At 38.2% G+C, this 20,432-nt stretch overlaps 1 protein-coding gene across 3 annotated transcripts in view; it reads right to left on the reverse strand.

Moving 5' to 3' along the window:
- The window catches only part of enpp2 (ectonucleotide pyrophosphatase/phosphodiesterase 2), a 31,344-nt gene that overhangs the window by 3,709 nt on the left and 7,203 nt on the right, over positions 1 to 20,432 (reverse strand). For 2 of the 3 annotated variants that reach the window (XM_055209438.2, XM_073871862.1), the window contains exons 10-22: positions 18,282 to 18,347; positions 18,078 to 18,150; positions 17,848 to 17,956; positions 17,648 to 17,773; positions 16,026 to 16,057; positions 15,730 to 15,857; positions 12,207 to 12,291; positions 12,039 to 12,126; positions 11,539 to 11,708; positions 10,703 to 10,838; positions 9,037 to 9,176; positions 6,313 to 6,448; positions 5,531 to 5,608 (exon numbers count right to left, since the gene is read on the reverse strand). In XM_055209438.2, coding sequence (XP_055065413.2) covers positions 5,531 to 5,608; positions 6,313 to 6,448; positions 9,037 to 9,176; positions 10,703 to 10,838; positions 11,539 to 11,708; positions 12,039 to 12,126; positions 12,207 to 12,291; positions 15,730 to 15,857; positions 16,026 to 16,057; positions 17,648 to 17,773; positions 17,848 to 17,956; positions 18,078 to 18,150; positions 18,282 to 18,347 — 1,367 coding nt within the window. The remainder of the gene's footprint in view (positions 1 to 5,530; positions 5,609 to 6,312; positions 6,449 to 9,036; positions 9,177 to 10,702; positions 10,839 to 11,538; positions 11,709 to 12,038; positions 12,127 to 12,206; positions 12,292 to 15,729; positions 15,858 to 16,025; positions 16,058 to 17,647; positions 17,774 to 17,847; positions 17,957 to 18,077; positions 18,151 to 18,281; positions 18,348 to 20,432) is intronic. The other variant, XM_055209439.2, reaches the window with a different exon arrangement.

Consider the following 20,432-nt stretch of genomic DNA (forward strand, 5'->3'; position numbering starts at 1 on the left):
TCCTAGAAATGCAGGTCAGTCCCAGAAATAACTACACCACACCTTTTCAGCGCTAATTATCCACTGCACGTCTTTAGTAAAGTTATTTAACAACAAAATATTGTCGCAAGTTGTTAATAAGTCTGCCCCTTAGTCTAGGACTAGCCTAAAGCCTTGTCTGTGAAACCAGGGGAAGATGGATTAAGCATGTTTGGTGTATGGGTTTCTTTAATATCAGATTAAGCACAGTTTTGTGGATGGTTTTGAAGTCCAACGGTTTAGGATTTTTGTTTCTGGCAAAAAGGTCAAGGTTTAATTCACAAGTGCAAAAGAACTAGAAAGTGATATCACTGTCCTCCTTAACTATCATAGTGTACATACAGTATATTCATTTTAATGAGAAACATTACTCAATTTATTCAACTAGTTAAAAAATGTGCACTAACCATTTAACAAGGAAGTAAGATGACTTTGTAACTGAAACCATGCAAACTAACTGCTTCTATCAGCCATACAAGAATGGTTATCAACTAATATGAATTTTTTTTCCGCCATTGACGAGTTAATTAAGAGAAAAGACTTCCCTGCCAATGACGAGTTTTTCCGGCAATCCGTATTTCCGCTATTATCCACAAGGTGGCAGTCTAACCCAACTTATAAAACCTGGAAGCAACCTCTTAGGGCAAACAGTTCAATCTCCATGTATGTTTTGAGGATCGCTCTGAATCTGATCTCTATCAAAAGTCCTTCAGAAAAAAAGCAATAATTTCAGCTTTTTGCTCAAAATTTTGTATTTTTGAAAAAACCTACCCATATTTGCAACCCAATCTCACGTAAATTCGTGTTATAGTAACTAAAAATATTTGATTAATGTATTCGTGTTATTGACACGATTTCCGCTGTTTTCCGTGCCACTGGAACACAAATGTCTTCCTCGTGTCATCCAGCACAAATTTCCACAAATAGTTTTCGTGTCTGTGGCATGACTTTCTTTATTGTGTCATTTTATATTTTGTTTTCTCATTGTTTTGTGCTATTTTTTTTACCATTGTCACTTTGTGTTGGGACAAGAATCACTTTCTGCGACATTCTATCCCAAACCCCAACTCTAACCTCGACTCCAGGCGAAAATAGTTTTAAAAGCGGAAGAAAAACATGTAGAAACCAATGCATAAATTACATCCTAACGCAAACCCCGAATCTAACCCTAACCCCAAGCGACAATGATTTAAAAATAGGAAAATAACAATGAGAAATAAATAAATAAAAGGACACGATAAAGAAAGTCATGCGAGGACTAATTTTTTTTATAGAAATTTGTGCTGGGTGACACAAAAATTTGTGCTCCAGTGGCACGGAAAACAGCAGAAAATTGTGTCAATAACACAAATAAATTAATCAAATATTTTGTGACAACTTGCAGGTAGCATATCTGAGAGGTAATAAAAAGAGAACAAATGAAGGTAGGATGAAAGTTTTTTTTGTTTGAAAGCAGAGGGTCTGTTCTTTCATTTGATATATTGTATGTTTATATATGAAGAGTTTCGTTGCAAAACGAGATAAATCCATTTTTAACATTTTTGTCAAAACATGTTTATTATTATGTTATCATGTTATTATTTTGTTTTATGGTGCTACTTAGCTGTATTTTTTAAGTTATGAAGCAGTTGCATTGAAATGAATTGGAATGCACAACCTAAAAACGAGATTTCTGAACAATTAAAAACGGTGGTTATCTCGTTTTGCAACGAAACTCTTCATATGTAAAGAAGAACATTTTCTGGAAGGCATTAAACTTTTGTGAAAATCATAAAGAAATGCTGTATGCGCACCGGCAGATTTTTGAAGCACTGTGTACATTGTACGCGTAGGCCGGGCATGCACCTACAAGAGAATGCGCATGCGTTAAACATCTGTCTACACGTATGAGTCAAACTATACTTTGCAAGGCTGTAAAAAAAAACAGACCATATACATAAAAAAATCTAACACTAACCCAAACCTTATCGGTTGACTTCCCCTGGAAGTCGAGGTTCAAGATTTAAATTAGGGCGTCAATATCCCCCCTCCCCATAATTTGCACCCTAGCTCTAACCCCAGGTGGGACAAGCTGTAAAATACATGTACTGTATGTTCATCACATATGATGAAAGTGCTGAGTAATTAGCAATGTTGCGCTGTAATCTGTTTCACAGAGGTTAGAAGACCTCAGATGGTTTTTTGGAGGACTATTCTGAAAGAGTTTGGTTTCACTGTGGGTGGCGGTTCTGCTAACAGCGTGAGCACAGCACAGTTAATCTAAAGCAGACACAGCATCCATCATTGTACTCTCATTTCAACCCAACAGCCAAACTCTCCACATACAGAGTCTCAAAGAGATCTTAAAGCCAATTTTCTAGAATTTGTGTGTGGTGCGAGTGTCTGCGTTTGTATATTTGTGCGTGTGCCTGTGTAAGGACACATTTCCTATGAGGCGATACAACACGTGTACAGCCCCATCGACCCAAACAGAGGTGGCTCTAATACGGTCACCTGATTTCAAATGAAGTCTGACCACAGGCCACACACACTGCTTTCAATTCACACACAGGCACCGTAAATGCACATTGGAGGGTCAGAGCAAACACACAAAGACACACACAGGTTTAGTTTCCTTTCAAACTTTTTCTGAGGGCTGCTGGCGGGGGACATTATGGCTAAGCAAAACGAATCACTTCCTAAAAGATACAAACCAGCACAGCAAACCTTGCTGGTGGTCGTTTGTTGTTAATGTCAACCAGACCTCAGGAAGGGAGAACTGAAATCCACCCCATCTGAACGCACACTTTACCTGCTAAGCATACATATGAGACTGTAATTCAATATTGTGTTGAAGCCTCGGCCATGATGTTTCAGAGATAAAGCTGACGTCTTAAGTGTCTCAGTATGTTTTCAATCAGCTTTAACTTTTTTATGTTATTTTGTGTATTTGGTATAATAAAATGTGTTCGCATGGTTTATGCATTATTTTCCACATAACGTACATTTTTAGAGCTCCAGATTTCACTCTCTTCCTGAAACGCACAGATTTGAAAAGCTCTGTGTCTCTGATTGGCCAGCTAATCTGTACGTTGTGATTGGTCTGAATACCTCTGACGTCAGCCAGACGTGACGCTCCTTACCATGTTTGAAAGATTCGGTCACAATGCAATGCTAACAGGAGTTAACTTACTGACTGTGAATCTGAAGTGGGATGAATTGTGATAATGTCGGTCTTGTCTACATCACCAATCCCAGGAAGTAAACAGTTGCCTACAATCCGTGTGTTTGTTGTAGTCCAAGAAAAGAGATTTACGCTGGAGACAATAACTCACGTCATCATTTACTTTGGGGTTTGTACCTTTTGCATATCGTTAACATGTACTAATACACACTTACACACCAAAGGAAATGTAAAATCATGAATCGGACAATAGGTGCTCTTTAAATAATATCCTGACTCTTTTCAGCTTTATAATGGCATTGCATTTTTAAAGCTCCTAAATCAATCCATCAAAAACTAATCCATACATTTATTAAATCTATTTTCTTAACATTGGGTCAAAAGTCAGCTTTTCACCTGACCTGACCTCTCTTGTGAACACCTATATTGCGATAGTTTTTAAAGTTTGACATATAAAAGTTTTCTTGACTGGCTTCACCTCAGAAGACATTTAATAATTGTACAGACCAGTCCCGATGAATGGATGCGTTTAACAGAGCTTTTAAAATGGGGCACTATCCAATACCATTATAAAGCTGAAACGAGACAGCTCTGACTCTGACGAAGAAAGTCGTAAAAACCTTAGATGGCTTAAGGGTGAGTAAAATATGGGCAATATTGGGCAAACTATGTTTAATAACATCAAGTTGGCTAAAGTTTTACTGTCAGACAGCTTGTTATACTGTAGTTCAGGGTTCCCCAAATCCTACCCTGGAGGGCCGGAGCAGTACAGAGCCCAGGGTCAACCCTAATCAAACTTACCCACCAGTGATTTTCAAGTGACCACGAAGACCTTGATTAGCTTGCTCAGGTGTGTTTGATCAGGGCCGGAGCTAAACTCTGCAGTGCTCCGGCCCTCCAGGGCAAGACCCGGGGAACCCCGCTGTAGCTTAACACTGTAGGTAGGTAATGTTTAATAAAATGGTGTTGTTTAAATTGATTTAAAGGTCACATTCTTCCTGATCCCATTTTTAAACCTTAGTAAGTGTGTAATGTTGCTATAATAGCATAAATAATACCTATAAAATGATAAAGCTCAAAGTTCAGTGCCAGGCGATATATTTTCTTTAACAGAATTTGTCTTTCAAAGCCTACAGCGAACGGCCGGTTTGGACTACAGCCCTCTACTTCCTGCTTTAATGACGTCACTAGAACAGTTTTTGACTAAACTCCACCCACAGGAATACATCAGTCACCAGCTAAGCTAATGACAAGCTAAGCTGCTATCAAATCACAACACACTTAACAAACTATACAATCACAACTCGTTACTTATTTCTGAAGGATGGACTTCATAGAACAAGGTAGACATCAGCCCATTTTGAGGATAGTGAAAACAGCGCTATACAGATAAGTCAATTGTGTGAAAAATACTGGGGGTTTTTTACACGTGAAACATGAACACATGTTATGGACCAGTTCAAAAGATGTAAACACAATCAAAGCTTCCAAAACACAGAAAGAACGGGAGCTTTAAATATGAGTCCTTACACCAAAACTTAAAATATTGAAAATATTAACTTTCTTTCTTTCTTGTAAACGCCATGTCCAATTGTATAAAGTAAGACTAGAAAAGATGTTCAAAATTAATTTAATCTAAAAATCGTAGAACTATGTTTGGATTATCTTGATCAACTTTTTCGAAAGTATCAACAAAAATAAAAAGGTTTAAAATATGAACTTTAAAGGTCTATAAATGGCTTACTTGTAGACATCAGTGGCGGCTCGTGACTGGTCATCCGAGGGGCGCAAATTCAAAATATGTGTTTGGAGTGTCGTGTGTTTCTTGTATTTTCAAAATATGTGTTTGTTGCGTCATGTAAATCATGTGCATCATGTGTTTTGTTAAAATAAGTGCCTGCTGCACATGCACCGAAACCATTTATGATAAAAGAGACGCTCACGTTCACAAAATACATGCAAGACACTCCCTTAACAGTTAACTTTGATTACGCATGAGATTATGCGAGTATTTGGCAAACGCGAGCGTCTTTAGACGCATCTGCAGCAGCCACTTATTTCGACAATTTTGAACACATATTTTTTAAATTACGAAGCACACACATGACGTGCTACATACATGTTGTGACGAACTTCGCATCGAGTGCCCTCGAAAAACTAAGTCACCGGCTGCCACTGGTAGACATATTACCTATATTGCTTATGCTACATTTTAAGCTGGGATGGTACAAAATATAGTAACATTGAAAAATGACACGTATTACCTTTACTTATTGAGAGTTTAGTTATGACCTTAACTCAACAGGGTCATTGTTGAAAGCTCATTGAAAGCCTTTGAGGATGACTTACGCTTGAATGCTGGGTACATGGGTACAGTGTTGGTAATCAGAATAGCATCATTTCTTGCATCCTGATTGGAGGTCAGCTCTGTCAATGAAAACACCATGAACAAATATTTGACACAATACATTTGAAACAATATACACACACAATGTTTTTTGACTGACAGGCTCACACAGAATCGGTGCATATTATGTCTACAAAATATGCCAAAATTCACTTTATGGAAGTCTTGCCACTCGGCAGCCATGTTTGCAACTCCTCCGGGCAGTTTTTTAAGTCATGCAAGACAAAGGTCCTATTTAATTGAATGGGAAAAGAAAGATATCTGTAAAATCACAATTAAACAACAATTAAGGAGCGCTCTTCATAGTTTTTTACCAACAATTAAACATGGCATCAGCTTTACCATACGTTTTTTAAGCTCAAAAAGCACTAAAAACACATTTTTTATGAGGATCCTTCACCAATGTATCGTCAGTCTTTTTTCGGACTAATGATTGGTTCTTTTTACAGGAAGGCGAGATTTCTTTTACTAGAGCGTCCATATTGAGTAGCTATATTCAAGTTATAGCAGCGCCACATCTTCTAATATCTAATGTCCTACAAAATGATCTGACCTAGCCTAAAAAATTGTTAAATGTTTAAATTTAAGGAGCTGTAACTGACTTGATTTGTTTTGGTAACTTACACTAGACTTGTATACTATTTAACTTACACAAAACCTTCAGGATAACGTACCCTATGCTAAAGCGCAGCTGTACGCTACGAAAAATGAAAGGGAGACTCACGAGGTGGATATAAGAAGCCGTAAGAGATCTGTTTGTCTGCCCGATAGCTTGAGCAAGATTGACTGTGTGCTGGGGGAACTCTGATATCAGGCCGAATGCAGTTATTGAGAGCCTCTGGCAGAGGGGTAATTTCCACCTGCAACAAACAGACACATGGTTAAGATCAGGGGTCTTCAAAGGTTTCCAGGGAACGGTTTTTGGTTGCTGTGATACTTCTGCTTTGTTTATCAGTCATTCTACGATGCTCCAGTTGGTTGTTGTGATATTTGTCCCGCCCCTCCTCCACTGTGATTAGACGGCCATGTGAGAGCTGACATCGACCAGCTGAGCTTTTCATCTAAAGTTGAATATTTTTCCTATTTTTCCTAGCAGCTGACAGTTTATTGGCATGCACACCAAAGCTTTTACACCGGCAGTCGGCGTATGCTTTCAAATGCTTCCAATGGAAGCGCTGTGTACTTCAAAAAAGGCAGCAGCTGGCATTTTTTTTGCGCTGAAAACTGCGATAAACAGCCGAGTGGCGACTTTCAGCAAGAAAAAAAAACTGCCAGCTGCTGGCCCTCTTCCAAAACGAAGCGCCTCCATTGGAAGCAGCCGAAAACACAAGCCGGCCGCCCGCCTGTGTAAAAGCTTTGGTGTACATGCCCCCTAAAGCACAACTATTGACCAATTAGAATCAAGGACTAGGGTTGGGAACCGAGAACTGGTTCTTATTCAGAGTGTAATTCAAGTGTGGATTCTAGGGCTGTTGACGGTACAGTGCGACCCGCGGTGGCATGCACTTCACAAACTATAAGAAATATAAAGTGCAGTCTCACCCAGCGAAATGTCTTCCAGTTTGCGTGAACGCAAATGGCCATACAACTCAAGAGTTAGTGCGCTATAAACTGATATCAGTGATGACCCGCTGGCTTGGGGGCGGAACAATGAGGTAAAGCATTAGAATTCATTTTCAGCGCTGTGCAGACATTATTATAACCCCAAAAGGTTCCTCACTTGAACCGTGTGTTGTTTCACGGATGAAAGTGATACAATAAATAAACATTTCGCTTCTAAAACCACACGGAAATCGTGATCACGCCGCTTTCCTCCTCGCGTGGATGCTCAAAAAAGCATCTATTGTTGCTAAGTAAAAAACTGTTTGTTAAGAAACGTATCTGATTCTCGTTTACATTTTTATATTTCAAAATATATGTATGCATTAAATATAAGCCTTTATGCATCAATGCACGCATGCACATACAAAAATTATTACTTGTACAGCAGCCTTTGCAGGATATTTGACAAAACACTTGCTCCAGCAAGTGACAGTGATTAATAAACACAAATGGAATTGTTTAAGTATTGTGCATTATTTTTGTTATATGGAACTGGAATCGGAACCGGGAATCATTAGCAAAACTGGAACCGGAATCTGAAAATTTCTTACGATACCCAACCCTATCAAGGACTGGAACTAACTGTTTTATAAATAGAAACAAACCGTATTGTGTTGCTGCGGGTGAACACACACATGCTACTTTATAATTCAGAGGTCCATTGCCTTTCACATGGTCGTGGATCATTATTGTCAGAAGTTTGAGTTAGGGAAGTTTATTTTCTGCAGGAGAACAACATGCAATGAGTTTGCAGGATCTTTGGGGCAACTTGTTTGACAAGCGTTATTAGTATGGATTTCAATCTGACTATGAATCTTGCACCATCAGTACAATGGGGCGGTTTTTATTTATTTTAAATACTTGTTGTTTGTAGTCACAGACATTGTTAAAATGCAGATGGGGTATGGTGTCATTTGACTGTCAAATTATCGCTTTATAGCATTAACAAATCTGAACAGCTATAAACAGCCGTCCACGTTCAGAAAAAAGATGAGAACAAAGATTGCATTGATTCTAAAATTACTTTCTGAAAAGAAAGACAAACGTGCCTACAGTATATGATTTACCTGTTTTTATAATGGTGTACAGTACTGTGCAAAAGTCTTAGGCCACCACCACCAGTTATTTTAGCAAAGTTTTAATGTGCATCATCCATATTTATTTTTGACTCTAATTTTTAATGTACAAACAGAAAATACAAGAAATATGTACACAAAATTAAAAACAAAACAATTTTCAGAACTAAATGTCTTCTTCAGGCATCAGTCAGTATTAAGTGTGACCTCTCTTGGCACTTAACACATCTTGAGCTTTTTTGAGGAGACTGAAATCCTGAAGTCATTTGATTAGAAATTAGGATTTAATTTCATTTAGGTTTAAGAGATCCTGCAGTTTCCTGTTATTGCTCAAGTGAAAAAGGAGTTTATTCTAAATACTTGACACTTCAGCTTATACATTTATACAGTTTTTAATACTACATACACATTTCCTGTATTTTTTGGTTGTATTCTAATAAAGAGACTGAGAGATAGTTATATATGATCATTATATACATTGGCAAAAATAGTAATTTTCTGTAGCTACTGCTGTTTTCTAGGTGGGCACGTGTCGAGTCTTCCAATATTTAGTTTTTGTCCGCAGGCTAAAACTGCACTTCACATGGGACCTTCAATAAGCATACACACACATGTGCAACTTAAAGAAAACATTGGTTGTAATGTTTTCTATATGTTTTACATAAAAGAACTGCAGATCTGACACAGACCCCCCGGTTGAAGACACATGGCTTAAAACTTCAGAACTTAAGAGAGTACAACACGGCTACTGACATTTGTGTAAAGAGTACCTGCTTTGAAACAGTGTAAGATGTCCAGAGAGGCATTGATAGAGCTTCACTGTAGCCACTGATGTAGTCACTGTGATGGAGGATGAAGTATTTGGTGCGGAACATGACTGCTGGCCGGCCATAAGGAAGATTTCTGCTGTCTTAAAAAGAATAAACAACACATTACAAAAAAGATTCAATCAATTTTATGACAAGTACTACAAAGAAAAATGATTAAAGTGTTCTAACAGTGGGGCCCAGACTCATTGTATACATACTGTATCGTCACTGTCCAGTGGAAACCTTTTTTTGAAAAATTAAAAATTACATTCTGAATTTATATATATAGTGCCACACTTGCATGTGTCAAATATGTTATTAGCATTTATGTATTTTTGAAATGTTTACATATTTTTCGGGTTGGTTAATTCATATTAATTTGTACAACCACATCCGCACATTTTTGTACGATTTGATTTTGCCCCTGTGACGTAGAGATGCACCGATATATCAGCCAATAAACGGTATTGGACGATAAAAATTTTTTTTTACAGTATCCGCCGATAGGAACTATAATCTCATTCTGGCGCAACAATCAAGGACCTCACTGTCACAACCTGGCCGCAGGTGGCGCAATGATACTACGCAGTGCCCGAAAATAATCCTCTGCTATTAAAATTTACCAGGGGGACTATTTTAGGGCAGCGCGCAACATCACTGCACCTGCTGCAGCCATGTTACGACAGCAAAGTCCTTGATTATTGCGCCAGAATGAGAGTGTAGTTCCTAGCCATGTCTGCCTAGAAAATCACAACTTTTAATTTTCTGTCGGTCTTAGTACACAATGTAACTACAGAAGAGTCAAGTTTTAAATAGGAAAAATATTGAAACTCTTTGATTATTTTTAGGTGCAATGCTAATGGACAATTAGATTCATGCTAAGCTATGCTAAAAGTGTTAGCACCAGACCCAGAGATCAGCTGAATGGATTCCAAAACGGTAAGAATCAAATGTTTAACTCTAGGGGAGATGGAAAATGAGTATATTTAAAAAAAAGTGGAGTGTCCCTTTAATATAACCTCCAAACTATCTGCATTGGTATCAGCATATATCAGTCTGAATAATCGACTATGGGTATCGGTAAAAAAAATCATATCGGTGCATCTCGTATATTTTTGTACAATTCACTTCATACGAATTCATATGAACTAGCCAACTCATAAAATACGTAAGAATTTTCATAATATCAAGCTGGTATCTCCCCAAAAACACAAAACATTAGTCTTTATATAGTTTGAGAATCCAGAGAAATTACAAAAATTTAAACTTTATTTGTTGCATATTTGAAAAACCCAATAACAGACGTGAAGGGTACTCAATAATAATTATAAGAAAAAATTGAAATCACAAAATATGGAGATACAAGGTTTCCGTCTGACAGCAATGATAATACAGGTACAGTTAACCTAAACAAAATACAATTATTTAATAAAAAAATCATGTCATTATAAACCCATAGGATTTTCAGGTTTGACAATTTTTTTTTATTTTTAGGTATTCTTTTCATATAACATTGAGATTTTTTAAGATCTCAACTCTGAACTCAGAAAACTAAACTGGAACAGCTAAATAAACATGCAGGTTAACCGTAGTAATGCATTTTTCCAGAGAAGTGGAGAGACATTACCATCAATAACTTGTCTCAGTCGCTGATTGAGCTCTTCCACTTTGTTCTGTAACAGACAGAGCCAGAGTGACTCCAGGTTATAGCCTCTTACAAGGGTCACTTTCAATGCCCTCTGCCCCCTACTTTTTGAACGCAACTGCAAAAGATTAAAGGTGAAAACCTCCAGCAAGAGATCTACATCTGAGCAGAAGGCAAAAGCACTTTCAGAGGCAGGGGGGAACACTTTAGTCTTTTAAAGCAATTACTATGATTTAAGAGAGCTAAATTGTCAAAATAATCTAGACAGTTCAAGAGAAAAGCAATGGCAGCCAGCCACAATTTCTGATCACGGCTGAACGGAAAATTACAGACATTAAACATGCAACAACAGTCCCTGATAAATGCATGTACATGCACATACGAAGCAAATAGTTTTTCATGGTTTCAGCAAAAATGAATTGAGCCCTATAACCTTTTTAATTTCAATAGTAACTTGATATGTGAAGAAATAGTAGTCATTCCTCTCACTAGTAAAATAAATAAAAAATATTCAAACCATAAAAAAACAAAGTACTAGATATTTACATGTGAATGCTAAAGTGTGTGGTTTCCCACATATATTAAACAAATACTTATACAGGACATGTCAATGGCGCTACCTTATTGGTCAGGGCAAAAGTGCCCCATAAACACATACAGCACAAGTGTATTTTTCTAGATGAGAAGCCCAATAATGTTTATATTTTTCTACCGATAGCCATAAATAGATTTGTATAAATCACTTTTATGTACACTGTAAGTCTGTGTGAATTTTGCATTGAGTTTGTTTTAAGATCTGAAAATTCTCTATTGCTAACCTTGTCTTCACAGGTGCAGCCCAGGTCATCTGTGATAGCCGTGTTTGGTCCTGCGGGGTTCGGTTTGGACACTTCTTCAGGCATGCTGGGTATGTGTACAGGACTTCTCAAAAGTTGGTTAAGGCTACCGTGGGTACCGTTGTTAGGGACCGGCTTCAAGCCAAGCAGATCTGCAGAGGAAGGGCAAAAGATCAGTCCTGTCCTGTTTCAGTTGATATGCATTTACTGTAGGAAATATTACATGATTGATAATGACTACAGTGGCACAAAATTGTACAGAAACTTTTTAGTTTCTGCCTGCAACATACAACAACAGTACTAAAAAATGTTAAATATAAAATCTGCCATACCAATGGTTTCATAATGCAGAACTGGCAACCGTAAATATTCCGATCAACTCTAATGGTTATAAATTGAAATTTCAAATCAAATTTAAGTTTTGTATTCATTTTGTAGTTAAGATCTTTAGGCTACGGCATGAAGAATAAAAATGATCTCACCACACATGACGTTGTACAGCTCAATATTCTCAAATGGTGGAATTTTTGTCTTAAATTTAAAAGCCGGTCCATACCCAAGGAATATGGTCTGAAAAGATGGCCAAAGTGAGTCACCAAAGCAACATAAAAAAATGTATTCACAAGAACAGCAATGTAAGCATAGCAAACCTGCATGCTGTTGATCTTATTATCATATCCATGATCACCGGCAAACCCACATTTCCCTTGATTCCTCTTTGTTTCGTAGGCCTTCCTGTATCAGACAGACATGACCACAGCAAGTCATAACGGATTCTACCTTTCCTTTAAATGTTAAGGAAAAATTAAGAAATACAATTTTTCTATGCTATATTTCAGAGTAAACAAATATAGGCATGAACTGACTGGATTGTGAAGTGGCTGTATCGCAGTAACAACATAAACAAACGGCTTTCGTGGATCAAACGTAACTTCCGGTAAACTTCCACAGAGAATCAATAACAACAGTCCTTTCAGAGTAGTTTATTTCTGATAACAAGCAAAATAAATAACAAGTAGATTATGTCAAGGTGTTGTGGTGGATAGAACCCAATCGCAGACAGCTCGTAACTAAAAAACGTTTATTAAAACATAAATACCCTCGAGGGGGCAAACAATGACAAAAACTAGAAAAATAACCACGTCAAGACAAAGCACACATGACATGGTATCATTGGATACACAATGAACCGGCACAAGACATAAGACACAATGGCATTAAATAGGGAAAACTAAACTAGGGAACAATGACAAACAGGTGAAGGGAATAAACCAATCATGAATAATTAACAAGGAAACGAGGGGGCAGGGTCAAGACTAAAGACAGGAGAGCATGCGGTACACAAAACATAAACACAGAGCACGTGACTCTCCACACAGACACAAGACAACTATACGGGGATGTCAGGACCCTGTCAAACTAAACTAGACATTAAAAACAAGACAAGATTCTGACAGGATCCTGACAGATTACCTCAGTTTAAATTATAGCTAAAGCAAATCAAAAACAATACTGAGCAAATGTTACTGTGTAAAATGTGTACTATATAATGTATACAATGTTAACTACAGATCGACATAGCGGTGATCCATGATCAATGTCTCGTCATTAAGAAAACCAAAACATTTGTTATTTTCCACGAGGTATTTGTTCAAGAGTTCAGTTTAGCCACTAACCGGACCATTAAACAAACAGAGACCGGAAGTTTAATTCCGTCCAGATGCGTAACCGCGACAGCGCACGTGTGTCCGATTAAACAGTCTATAGCAGGATGAAGCCATACATCATACGACATAAGACAATATGTAACTATTTTACGAGGAGGTTAATTTGTATGCATTTCGTACAATCTCATTTTAGTACGATCTTATGCCTCAGTAAAACAGGGGTTAGGGGTAGAGCTTTATTTTTGGTTTTATTTGTGTTATTTTTTTGTACAACTCACATTGTATGATTTTTATAAGAAAACGTCATCAGGTGTACTAGCTAAGAAAAAACTTTCTGCTGCCTTTCTAAAACACTGTCGGCACCCGACAGTTAGTTCAGTGTAAAGGGGTAGTCACACCACAATTTTCATTTTATTGACTTCCATTTATACACATGTGAATGTGTCAGACTGAAAACGCAAGCTTGTGCGAAGATATTTAGCATTTCGCTGTGTACCAAAGTTCAAGTCTGCTGAACTATGACCTGCAAATTCGTATCACTGTGAGATATGTGACCAGTAGAAAACCCGTACGTTTCTCTCTACCCGTACTTTCAGTAATGTCTGGAAAAGTGTGCATGCTTAAAGTCTTGTGTCCACCAAAGTGTTTAAACGTGACTGAAAACGCCAGGCACACGACCTCAATTGCCGCTTGCCAGTGAACAAAATATAGCTGCAAAAGCTGGATGAAGGAATTAAATTTCTGATTGTGAAGCAGCTTTTTGTAAAGTATGTTGCGCTGATTTTAATATTGGAAACGGTGGGAAAAACAACTTAACGCAGCACAATAAATCACAACGGCACAATTACACTGTGGAGGCGCAGAGTATAGTCATTAAAGAAATAACTAGACCAGGCATTGGCTGCTGTGGGCCAACGGCGCCACCATATTAACTTCTCTATTAATCTCATGGCAACTGGAAAAAATGCCTCTGTCGTAAGCAGTTTGGAGGCGTACAAAGTGTCACATGAGAATTAACAATGTTACACTTTTTTAATAAAATTAATAATTTTATAAATATTACAATTAATAAAGTATTAGAGTTACATTAAATTGTCCGTCTTATTATAGTTCACTGGTTAGGGTTTCATAAAAGTGAAACATGAGAAGTAGAGAAGGGTTTTCCTCAAATAGATCCTCAAATAATCAATATGTTGTTAATCATTGTTTTACATATATGCTGTTGTATTTGTAGAATTTTTGTGCTATAAAAACGCCCCTCCTCCACTGTGATTGGATGGCTGTGAACTGTGACTGTGAACTTTTATTTCCATTTTGTTTGGATGTTGACTCTACGAACAGATTTCAAACAGTGTATGTGTTATATCAGGTCACAAGTAAATGACCTGTTAATGTTGTTAATGACAAGTTTATGTTGTTTGTAGATTATTCTAATTGGACATAAAGTCTAGTGTTGAGTCCACGAGCATAAATCAGTGCAAGGAAACGTGCTGAGCAACGTTGTGTAGGAGCCAAACAGACTGTGGGAAGCATACTGAAACCTCAGTGATGGGAGGGCTGCATACTGTCCAGTGGAAAGCAGACACTACAGTAAATCTAGTGATTCCAGTACTAAGTGTCGGTCCTAACAGCGATATATTAGCGGCAGACCTGCTCATAAATTTTCTGTTTCATTTCGTAAAACTCCAGTAGTTTGTTTAATTCCTGGCTTCACGCAACAGAGCACGTTAAGGTATGGTAAGACTGAAGTATTTCAATTCACGACTCTGGTGCCACCGATTAGACAAGACTGTATCTCCTGAAAGCTTCCTTTCATTAGGGCTTCACTGTCAGCCAAAGCTAACAGAGTAGGGTGTCCCGACTCTGCCGTAAGGAACCACTGTTTCTGCATCCTCATCCGTGGTGGATGTACTGTTAGCTGTTGGTTAATGTCAATGACCTCATCGGTTTTCTTTAGAGGTCACCGCTCTCCATTTAAAAGATGGATATGTGTGACTGTGGTATGGTTAGAAGGTGGTAATGAAATGGTAAAGAGGTACATTGCTGAAGATTTCCATTGAGCGGCATAATTTTTCCTATCACTACTTTTTGTCTTGTTTTCAGTAAAATATCTAAACTTCTTAAAAAACAATAATAACTGTGAATAACCTTATCCTCTGTTCGATTTTCAAAGAATTTAGATACTTTTACTAGAAAACAAGACAATACTAAACAAGACAATATTACAGTGTAGTATTTAGTGTTTTTTAATTTATGCTTTATCAGTGTGACATCACATTAACAAAAGAATAAAAACAGCATGTCTAATGAGGCTGCTTTGGTTTAATGAGGATTAAAAAAAAAGAAAATGAAAGAGAGGGTTGATTTTTTTCATTGTAGGGTGGTTGTGTTGACAAACTGCCAATACACATATGACCAAACAGAAAAAGTGGATTTTGCTTAATATGTGCCATTTAAGGCATTTTGGACATCTCACAGAGTCAAAATGATATATGAGGACATTTACCGTGCTATGTGCCATTTCCTCTCAACCATCAAGTGAATCTCCTCGATTCTGCGGTTGTTGGCATAATGCAGTCGTTTGGGAAGGTGCTGCTTCAAGTACGGCTTGAAATGCTGGTCGGACTTTTTACACTTTAAGAGAACAGAGAAAAGTATGACATAAAACATTCATCTGAATAATCAATGTAGAGCTTGTTTATACAAGGTAATGTTTACTGTAATAAACAACCTTTATGATATAAAGTTACTGTATTACATTGAGGAACATTATTCAAAAAACATTTTAGAGAAATTACTTACAGTAAGGTTTGCTACCACCGCTTTTGCATCATCTAAACAAAGAAAGAGAGAAAAATTACATGATTGTAATTACAACTGTATTGTTTTTATTACCTTACAATGAGCAGTTTTTACACCGCGGGTCCACTTACATGGAAGTCGCTGTCATGTTTCTACAGTAGTCCCAAATGGACAAACTGCTCTAAAGAGCGCGTATCATCCCTACGTGTTTGTCCTGTGGCGGCTACTATAGTTTCTCATTGCGTTGGTTATAATTCGCCATCTCACCGCTAGATGCTACTAAAACACACATTACACCTTTAACTATTAACTTATTTATGCTAAATTGCCTTAAACAGAAGCCTCGAACTGTGTTATTAAATATTAAATAAAAAATAGTTAGCGGTTTAAGTTTATTTCAATAAACAAAATAACGCAATAAAGTATATATTTTATATAAAAAAAAATCTAGAAAAATTTAAATGTCTCACACCAAAGATAAAAAAATAAGCCATAAGTCCCAACTTGTTTCATGCGTTAAAAGCACTGAGGTTTTTGTAACACTTTTAGTAGATTCAAAGTAGATTTATGTTATTGATTTCATAGTTACGTAAACAAGAGGTTAAATAGCTATCTGGCAATCTAGTTGATAGTCATTTCAGAGGTGGAGCCCGATATTACATTGTGATAAAATAATTGTAAAAAAGTAATGTTTAATTTTACTTAACTCTTTCCCAGCCAGTGTTTTTTTTTTAAGTTGCCAGCCAGTGCCAGCATTTTTTTCACAAAAGTTAAATATATTAAAAGTTAAAGTCTTTAAATATATAAACATACAATATATCAAATAAAAGATGAACAGACCCTCTGCTTTCAAAAAAGAACATTTCATTCTATATTAAATTGTTTTCTTTTTATCACCTCAAATATGAAAGACTTTTGTTAGAGATCAGATTTAGAACAATGATCAAAACAAACAGAGTTTTTACTGTTTTTGAATCCATGGATGCTTAAGTGTTTTATAAGTTGTGTAAGAGCGCCACCTAGTGGATAATAACAGGAAATATGGATTGCCGTATGGTTAGACGTGGTCCGTCATGTTAATTCATTAATAATCTAGTATGTGTTCATTTTCTGTCATAGTTTCTTCAAAATTAAGTTTTATTTGAGTGTTTTAAATAAAAATATTTAAATTTTCATAATGATGCATACGCCCCGCCCCTTTGATTGCCACGCCCTCTGCCGCGCCCACTCACCCAACCCTACCACCTTAACTAACACATTTTTTGCGGGAAACCCCGACGTGAGCGTCTCTTTTATCATAAACCCTTTGGACGCAACTGCAGCAGGCATGTATTTTTACCTGACGAGCCACGCACATGACGGGCTACATACATGTTTTGACGAGTTTCGCATTCGTGCCTTCCTGGAAGAGATCTCACAGCACGCCACTGATGAGTCTGGCTTGGTGAACTGCACTTTATGTTAGCTTATGGACAAGATGTTAAATGCTTTCTCATTTGGAAACTAATCTAATAAACAAAATACTATTCCAAATGCACACTATGGTTTTTCCAGTAAAATGTCATTTTTGATGCAGCCAGACCACAATTTCTCCATCTGCTCCTGTTCTTTTAATTACTAACATTTAGAGTTGTTTGGATGTCGTGGTCGGATTCTTCCCAGAGAGCCAGGAATCAGGATGAGGTCCTCGGTGTTAGACATGTAGGTGCTCAGGAACTCTGTGTTGTCACAGTGAGCTTCCTCCATACCTGTAGAGGAAGACAAGACGTTAATTTACAAAAAATCGATAGGAATGTCTGTCCAGAATTGCCTTATGCAGTACCGTGATCTCCAACCAAGATGATATTGACGCAGCGATGCAGTTTCATCTGTTTCAAGCCCTCCATAAGCTGTCCGATCACCTTGTCAATATCCCTCAGTGCACTATCAAGCTGCAAAACAATAACCTCAACATCCATAACTGGTTCGAATGCAATCAATAACTGGCTCGTCACTGTTGTTATGTAAATGCAAGCAGTCAGTTAGTCTTCTCAGTGTGTAAACGCTGCTCACCTCGGTGTTGTGGGGTCCTAGTTTGTGACCATAGGTATCCAGCGGTTCAGCATGCATTGCATAAACATATGGCCTGCAAACAAACAGACACCTGTTACCTTTTAGCCCCTCCCCACATATCTATAAAGTCAAAGCTACAGCAAAACAAAGTTTTAGTTCAGTTTTAGTTTACAACAGTATTGTGAGTAAATATATAAAACTGACCTTTCTGCATCAGGAAGGTGAAGCCATTGTAACATAGTCAGGACTCTCCTTTCCAGTGGTATTGTACTATAATCACAACACACATCAAGATAAATGCATACAGGTGTCGAAACACAACATGTATTAAATATGACTCTCTTTGACATTCTTCAGATTGTGTCTCATTTTAAGTGTGCACAGCTGAAAAGTTTCAAAAGCAAACCTTTGAATCTGAGGTCTACAGAAAACACATGTATGTGGTGAGTACAATTAAAGTGTTTATATAGGGTATTAGGGGACGAGAGACCGGGATAGATAATCTATGTTAATCTATACAGGAAACCTTTTCCCCACCACTACCTTCTCACTCGCTCATATATGGATCAGGCCACATGAACATCTGGGCTTAGATAAGAAAGCCCAACTCAATTTCCTCCAGCACTGAGATGGAAAGTAAGCTCTGACAGGCACTTTGCATTTTACTGAGCTCAGCTCACAGTGTAGTCTGAGTTGCTTTCTCAATAGGGCCTTTCTCACAAATTGCTAGCAAAACAGCCCCCCCCCCCAATGCAGTCTCAAGGCCCTCTACAGATGAGGGGATCTTGTGTTTCAGTCTGGGCAAGCCCAAGACTTGCCTGATATAGCATCAGAACAAGAACATTCATGTGATTACCTCTCGTATAACATTAAACTGGGTGCAATTATGGTGTAATTTTGACCCAAAGTACCTTCAGTAGTGTACCTTCTAGCGAATATATGAATTCTATCTGTCTGTGCTAAAGTCATTGCATTGATGGCATTATGCTAGTTCGTTGATTGGGTTAGTTAGCATTTGGTTGCCAGGGTGATGTTAGGGCCATGTGGGTGTTAGTGGCTAGTATGATTTTAAGCTTATGCTATGCGGTCATCAGGGTGCTATCAGAGGGTTATGTGTGGTTGCCAGGGCATTGCTAGTTGCTAGGGAGGTTTTAGCCCACTGCTATTTGGTTGCCAGTGCTAGAGTGTTGTGGGGTGTTGCTAGTTGTTTTTAGTTGGCATGCTGGACTTTAGCTCATGCTATGTGGTTGCAAGGGTGATGTTAAAGTGTTGCCTGTGGTTGTCAAGGTGTTGTTAGTAGCTAGGGTGTTTTAAGCTCATGTTATGTGGTCGCCAAGGTGTGGTCAGAGTGTTGTGGATAGTTCCAAGGTGTTGTAAGTTGCTAGCGTGGTTTATAGCTCATGCTATGTGGTCGACAAGGTGTTGTGGATGGTTGCCAAGATTGTGTCAGTCGCTGGGGTGGTTTTTAGCTCATGCTATGTTGTCGACAAGGTGTGGTCAGAGTGTTGTGGATAGTTGCCAAGGTTCTGTAAGTTGCTAGCATGGTTTTAAGCTCACGCTGTTGTCGTTAGGGTGTTGTAGATGGTTGCCAAGGTTTTGTAAGTTGCTAGGGTGGTTTTAAGCTCATGCTGTTGTCGTCAGGGTTTTGTCAGAGTGTTGTGGATGGTTGCCAAGGTTTTGTCAGTTGCCGGGGTGGTTTTTAGCTCATGCTATTATTGTCGCCAGGGGGTTGTGGTGGTGCCCAAAGAGTTGTTAGCTTGAGCTTAAAACCACCCTAGCAACTATGTTGTCACCAGGGGGTTGTGGATGGTTGCCAAGGTATTGTCAGTTGATGGGGTGGTTTTTAGCTCATGCTATGTTGTCGACAAGGTATTGTGGATGGTTGCCGGGGAGTTGTAAGTTGCTAGGGTGGTTTTAAGCTCATGCAATGTTGTCGCCAGGGTGTTGTGGATGGTTGTCGAGGTGTTGTTAGGTGCTAGGGTGGTTTTAAGATCATGCTATGTTGTCGTCAGGGTGTTGTGGATGGTTGCCCAGGTTTTGTCAGTTGCTGGGGTGTTTTTTGCTCATGCTATGTTGTCGACAAGGTGTTGTCAGTTGCAAGGGTGGTTTTCGCTCATACTATGTTGTCACCAGGGGGTTGTGCCGAAAGAGTTGTTAGTTGCTAGGGTGGTTTTAAGCTCATGCTATTATGTCACCAGGGTGTTGTGGATGGTTGTCGAGGTTTTGTTAGGTGCTAGGGTGGTTAAGCTCAAGCTGTTATCGTCATGGTGTTGTGGTGGTTGTCAAGGTGTTGTTGGTTGCTGGGGTGGTTTTTAGCTCATGCTATGTTGTTGACAAGGTATTGTGGATGGTTGC

Source organism: Misgurnus anguillicaudatus, chromosome 10 (genome assembly GCF_027580225.2).
Source record: "Misgurnus anguillicaudatus chromosome 10, ASM2758022v2, whole genome shotgun sequence".
In the NCBI taxonomy this organism is placed as follows: Eukaryota; Metazoa; Chordata; class Actinopteri; order Cypriniformes; family Cobitidae; genus Misgurnus; species Misgurnus anguillicaudatus.